This window comes from Musa acuminata, chromosome BXJ2-1, assembly GCF_036884655.1.
Source record: "Musa acuminata AAA Group cultivar baxijiao chromosome BXJ2-1, Cavendish_Baxijiao_AAA, whole genome shotgun sequence".
Classification (NCBI taxonomy): domain Eukaryota; kingdom Viridiplantae; phylum Streptophyta; class Magnoliopsida; order Zingiberales; family Musaceae; genus Musa; species Musa acuminata.
The window spans coordinates 10829944-10836340 of record NC_088338.1 but is presented as its reverse complement, the minus strand read 5'-3'; the positions used below and the strand labels follow the sequence as shown (position 1 = coordinate 10836340).

The window sequence follows — 6397 nt, the reverse complement described above, 5'->3', positions numbered from 1 at the left end:
CAGAAGAATATGGAAGGTTGCAGGCTTATCATAAACGCCTGCATTAACAGAGAGGGATGAGCGTCGGGTAATCCCCGGATTTGTGTTGCAAAATGATTCACAAAATGGGAGAGGGGCTCGTCCTCCCTCTAGTTGAGTCCGAGGAGCAATGCAACGGAAGGTTTCGGCTGGGCGTAGGCCAGGAAGTTAAGTTCGAAGTCCTTGACGAGCTGGTCAAAGGAGGCGATCGTCCCGATCTTCATGCCGCTGTACCACGTGCGGGCCGGCCCTCTCAGAGTTGTGGGAAACGCCCTGCACATCAAAGCATTAGAGGTTCCATACAACGCCATTTGGGCACGAAAAGTGACGGCATGGTCCGCTGGGTCGGTGGAGCCGTCGTATGCGTCCAGAGAGGGGAGTCGGAAGTTCGGGGGGACTGTCTGATCCTGTATCTCGGGCGTGAATGGAGACCCCTGGTGGGCATCCTCACCGAGCTCTCCCCTTGACCTACGAACATCCTGCCGCACCTCGTCGAGCCGCTGACTAACAAAACGTAACTGGGCTCGCAGGGAGTTCGCCGAATCCGAAGATAACGCCTCGGGTTCCGGGCGGCCTCTCGGGTTTGCAGTCACTCAATCCCCGAGTGGGACCGATCGGACCCAAGGTGAAGTGGGGAGCTCCTGCGGGGGCGTGCGAGCTCGAACGGGCAGCTCCTGTTGCTGCAGCGACTGGATCGCAGGTGGGTGCGGCGGACGAGAAACGAGTGGGACAATAGACTGCACCATACCGGTCAGAGTTCGGACTTGATGAGAGAAGTCCTGAAAGGCCTCGGATGACACGGGCGACGGGTCGGTAGGGGCGTCGTCGGGTGGCGACAAGCCCGGGTTGTTGAATATCCGTCAATAGCACTCTAAGGTCGCGACAGGGCGTTCGTCTCGAGGTTCTCCATGCGGGGGGTGTTCCCCCGGAGCTCCGATCGGGGGAGGCCCCTCAGCTGCAGGTTCATCTAAGTCGATTAGGCGATCCCTCGACATTCGGGCCCTCCTTCTAGCGTTAAAATGTTGGTGTAAACAACTTTAAGCCGTGGCCTCGGGGTCGACACGGCTTGGTTCTGGTCCGAATGATGCGGATCTTCCTGGGACGACCCTTGAGACTGCTGAGATGGTCGACTGCAATGGTCCGATCTCAAAGGGGTCACCGTTTCCTCCGAGAGGGGGCTCCTCGCCTGGGCGTTTAGTGGGAGGCCTCCGTTTTCGCACCTGCACACAGGTCGGATCGGGAGAGCTCAGCCCGACCCCTCCGATGATCTAGTTAGTGAATAGTCACAGGGAGTTTTCTTGTTGTCCTCCTTTCTTCTTCGGTGCGCAAGGATTTTTATAATGAAGATTATCGTTGCCTGATGTGCCCGCTCGCAAGGAGCAGGATTGTACTCCTTGTAACATCTGACATCGACGATGACGTGGCGTGAAATATCGAGCCTGAGCAGGATGTTAATGTGTCTTGGTTGGCGTTCCGGTCCGTGTTGACCAGGTGCTGTCAGGTTAACAGAGACGTGAGGCGTCATCTGAGGCAACTGACGTCAACCCGAGTCTTATCGCCATCATTACCCTCATCAGCCACCTCGATCATTAAGTCGCTAGAAACAGAGCTTGACTCCGACGCATCGTCCTCAAGGAATAACGCGCCCGAATCATCCGTTGGCGCTGGTATCGGCAGAACCACCTGAATAGGCGGCGGTGGCGGGGCAGCCTCCACGGCGGTGCGGCAAAGGGGACAGGTGGAGTGGGAGTGGAACCACATGTCTACGCACTCCATGTGAAAGCAGTGGCCGCACCGCGGAAGGGCTCGCATCTTCTCCCCTTCCTCCAACTCGTTGAGGCACACCGCGCACTCCACCACATCCTCGTCGCACCCCGGTGCGGCGGCGGCGAAGACGAGAACGGGGAGGGACTCGAGGACGCTAGGGTGGAGGCCGCGACAGGTGGCAGATGCGGAGGCGAGGGTGCCGCCCACGCCGTCGATGCCGAAGACGAGGCGGCGATGGCCGCGACGGATGATGCGGAAGCGCCAGCGGAGGTAGAGGTAAAGGAAGACGAAGAGGAGGACGGCGGCGAAGAGGATGACGGTGGAGGCGAGCATAACCTTGCCGCTGAGGGCGTAGCGGCGGGGGTTAGGGGTCAGGTCACCGCAGTGATTCACATCCATAGCCGCACGGAGAGGTGAGTCTGACAAACCGACCACTTATGCCGTCTTTTATACTGACACGCGTCCGCTGCAGGCGGAATCGCAGGGATTTGGCTTCTTCGCGGATATTTAGGACCAATTTGACGGAAATAGCCCTCGATGTTTAGCGGGTAAGTCTGGTATAAAGGGGGTCGTTTGGGGAATGCCTGCGGTTTCTAAGTACCTGAAGTTTAATTAGGCTACGTGGAGTAGTATAAATAAATATGCTTCCAACCAATCAATATACAACATTGTTGACACGCACGGTATACTAAGTGGAAGGTCATGCAAACACCCTTCTCTTGGTCTTGTCGTCTTTCATCCTGTGAATGCTCTCCATCAGCACCCTCTTGTTCTTGAAGACATTACCCTTCGCTTTCATGTACATATGATGATACAGATACTTATCGATCTTGTTGGATACCCTGTACCTGCGCAATAAACGCCGTAGCACACGCGTTCTCCTCGTCCACAGCACCTTAGCCGGGAGCCGAGCCTCCGTTGTACCCCTTCGCTTACCTGCGCCACATATAATTGGAATAGATCGATACATGATGATCTAAAGATGAAACCTAACCATCTCAAGCGCGGAGTCTATGTACCATATCCGGAGTGTCTTCCCTTCCGCTTGGCTTCCAGCGCTCGCCGTGCTCGAGACCGTGAGTGAGTCTTTGTAGGTTTCCTTACCGCTAATCCGTCCTTCACTAACCTTCTTATGCTTTCCCCTGCAAGTTGACACTTGGCGATGATGATGATGATGATGATGCGAGAGAGGGAAAAGGTTGGCAGCTCACTGGAGTTGGCGACGGCGATGTGGTTCACCTCATGAGGGTCGAGCCACACCTTGTGGCGGCCGCAACGGAGGACGCTCGCGGCGAGCCGCTTCTGCAGCTTTAGCGACACCATGTCGCTTCTCCGCTGAAACAAGACGTGAGGTTGATGGGAACCGGAGGGTCTTCTTCTTATATGCATGGAGATGAAGGAAGGTTCAAGTGGTTTCCTTTCCTTGGCGCCCAAGCTTAGATCAAGCTTTCACCGGTCCCATTCTTTTTGTATTCTCAGGTAAATTTCTCTATGGGAAGAATCCTCGAGAAGTCCAACGTCGCTGCTGGCGCAAGTAATCGAGCTAACCAATCAGGGGAGGGGGACTGCGTGATTCAAGTAATTGGTAGACCATACAACTCCCGCAAGCAATGATCGAAGCCAGACGTCATCCATTAATCTGCCATTGGTGCAGAAGTCATCGTTTCTTGCTTCGTAGGTCGATTACGGTGGCGGATTTGAAATGCCTATGACATGAAACAAAATCTATAAAATAGAGGATGCTAAATCTCATATACTCTAAAAATTTGTATATCGTTTAAGGATGCAAATCAACATAATATCATACGTACCATAAGAAAATGTACGATGTCCTAACTGATAAAAATAATAGAAGATAAGAACAATATAATATAAGAAGCTTTATTGTAGAAATGAAATAGCTTTAGCTTGAATACATTAACATGTTCCTCTCCTATTTATAGGATTAAGAGGGAGGATTTTCCTCAACAGAATAGAGGATTTTCCTCAACAGAATAGATAAGATTTCCTTATATAGTGGGGAAATCTTATCTTCTATCATGCCCCCGCAAGATGGTGCTCCTAACAAGGATACCAATCTTGGATCGGTACGAAAGAGGCTTCGTGAGTAAGATAAGTGTAGATCGCTGCTGCTGTTGCTATGATGGCACAAGCGTTCCCTTCATTCTCCTTAAGTCTGTCGAATGTTGACAGATCAGCGAAGACTACCGCGGTGAGAAAGATGATGATTGACCACGGAGCCTCTTAGGAATGCAACGGCGTTGGTCGCTGGCCGAAGAGTGAAGCTTCACTTTTCTCAACGACGTTGGTCGTGGTTGCGATTACGACGGCTGCGACGGTAGAGAAGAAATCTACAGCAATGTTGCAGTGATGCTACTACAGCAAAGGAGGAAACTGCAACAGAGGAAGAAGCTGTAGTAGAAGAGGAAACTGTAGCAGAAGAGAAAGGAAAATAGCTACAACGACGAAGAAAGGTGGGGCAGTGCTGATGAGCAGCACTAGAGATGCCGTAGCGGAAGGGAACGGACGTTGGCGCAGAGTGGCAACACCAATGATAAATTGGCAGCGAGAAGAGAGCTTGCTCTAGGCAAGCTGCTCTGATACCATGATAAAAATAATAGAAGATAAAAACAATATAATATAAGAAGCTTTATTGTAGAAATGAAATAGCTTTAGCTTGAATACATTAACATGTTCCTCTCCTATTTATAGGATTAAGAGGGAGGATTTTCCTCAACAGAATAGAGGATTTTCCTCAACAGAATAGATAAGATTTCCTTATATAATGGGGAAATCTTATCTTCTATCACTAACATGGGTGTCGCCGGATGGGAGAGCAAAGCCTAACTAGTGTTACACAGGGGTGGCTTAGTTCATTGCTCCTTCCTGCAAGTCTTAAGTGATGACGACGTCGTCCTAGTGGTGCTAAGCCACGGTGGCCAATGCTCCTCTTGAACCGATGTGGGGGTGGTGGCATCATGTGAATCTAAATCTGAAAAAGGCATGGACGAGAACCACTCTAATATTATAAAAGATTTTTTTAAAAAAATTAAGTAAAAAATCATCAATTAATTGGTCTATAAACTCTAATGCATATATGCTTGATTTGTCTTCTTACTTAAATATTAGTTTAATTTTTAATATGAAGGATTTAACTCTATATTATAATACTTTTGACTCTCATTCTTCGTCAATTGGTGTTGTTGCATGTGATAACAACACCAATTCTCCCTAACATATGGATGGTTTCGAGGTCATTCTTGATGTTCTCGTCTAATTATATTTGCTACTAATATTATTCAACACTTTCTTATTAAATGATGTGATCGTTCATATTTCAATATCACTTGGATTACTTTAAATAAATTTTATGACTTTATATTATATTTACTAGATCAGTACATTATAGATCACTCTTTAGGATCGAGTGTTTTTTTCCACCGAATGAGAATGATAAAAAATTATCTAACTTTACAAATGATTTTAGAAAAAAAAATTTAAATAAAATTTATTCATTAATTAGTTTAAAAATTCTTAGAGTTGTATTAAAAATTTTAAAAAAATTCATCTTTGGAGGGACTCCCTTTTATAACGAGTATACTCATTTACTATTTATTTAGATATTTTAGAAGTCATATTTTAAATTTTTATTAAATTATTTTTAAGAATTATTATCTTTATTAATTGTAACACTTAAAAATATAAATAGTAAATTTCATTAACGAATCAAATATTTTTTATTTAAATAAAATATATATATTCTCTTATCTTTTTTTTCTCTAATTTTATACGGTGAGATCATTTAATCGCACATTGCCAAGCTTCCGAGTTAGGAGGACGAAACGCTTCTTAAATAACTGGGTCGGGCTTGAGCTGTTCACTCGGCCCGTCTTGCCAGGGGATGAAAGGCGACCGGCCAATGATCGTATTGAGACGGTCGGTCGTGCCGACGCCCTGCGAAAGCGAACGCATGTAGCCACCGCCGCCCTACTCTTAGTGGGGTCTCGTGCGCCAATTTTGGGAAGGGCCCGCCTCCCCACGGTGTGCCCTCTACCCTCGCTACCTCCCAACGTCAATCGTATTCAAGTGTTTGGTGCTTTTGTGTTTTTGCGCTATTATTATTTGGTCCCAATACATATATTCCTCACCAAATGTTTATATGACTGACTACTAACAGAAGGGAAACTAAACGTAATTTGCAAAAATAAATTGATTATTTATTTATTAGTATTTCGAAATTTTAGAAAAAAATAAGTTGTGATCAAAGGCCGAAAATTTTGAATAATAAATTGAAGTGTGATTTTCTATTAAACTAAATTGGATTAGTTGGATTCAATCTATTGTTTTTTTTTATCCTTCTTTATCAATCCTACGTAAATTGACTAATAAATCGATTAGTCGTGGCCCCACCCCTGTATACTTGTCTCATACGAATACATATTCTATGTTAAATTCAAAGCATAGATATGTAAAGCCCCCTCGATTTAAATGCCTGGGCACTTTTGGTCTATGAAGTCGGGTGTGCTTACAAGGTTTGCCTTCTGTAGCTTATTAAGTAATAAAATATTATAATTGATAGAGCATATCGTGGATCTCGTCACGTCTCCAACCA

General features: G+C 46.5%; 2 protein-coding genes across 2 annotated transcripts; both read right to left on the bottom strand.

The window, feature by feature from the left end:
• Positions 1-1372: 1372 nt before the first annotated feature.
• On the bottom strand, positions 1373-2290 carry LOC135598099 (RING-H2 finger protein ATL5-like). Its single transcript, XM_065091626.1, has one exon. It carries the CDS (start codon positions 2182-2184, stop codon positions 1540-1542), a length of 645 nt encoding a protein of 214 aa, XP_064947698.1. The 5' UTR covers positions 2185-2290; the 3' UTR covers positions 1373-1539.
• A 122-nt stretch (positions 2291-2412) lies between these two features.
• LOC135598100 (large ribosomal subunit protein eL19z-like) lies at positions 2413-3128 on the bottom strand. Its single transcript, XM_065091627.1, has 3 exons — positions 2997-3128; positions 2805-2927; positions 2413-2721 (listed from the first exon to the last, which is right to left on the bottom strand). The coding sequence occupies exons 1-3, from the start codon at positions 3106-3108 to the stop codon at positions 2486-2488; spliced, it is 471 nt and encodes a 156-aa protein (XP_064947699.1). The 5' UTR covers positions 3109-3128; the 3' UTR covers positions 2413-2485.
• Positions 3129-6397: the final 3269 nt, after the last annotated feature.

Coding starts and splice junctions, on each gene's coding strand:
- LOC135598099 (XM_065091626.1), bottom strand. CDS start 2,184: ATGGATGTGAATCACTGCGGTGACCTGACCCCTAACCCCCGCCGCTAC.
- LOC135598100 (XM_065091627.1), bottom strand. CDS start 3,108: ATGGTGTCGCTAAAGCTGCAGAAGCGGCTCGCCGCGAGCGTCCTCCGT. Junction 2,928..2,996: donor CATCGCCGTCGCCAACTCCA/GTGAGCTGCCAA, acceptor GTCAACTTGCAG/GGGAAAGCATAAGAAGGTTA. Junction 2,722..2,804: donor GGGAAGACACTCCGGATATG/GTACATAGACTC, acceptor TATGTGGCGCAG/GTAAGCGAAGGGGTACAACG.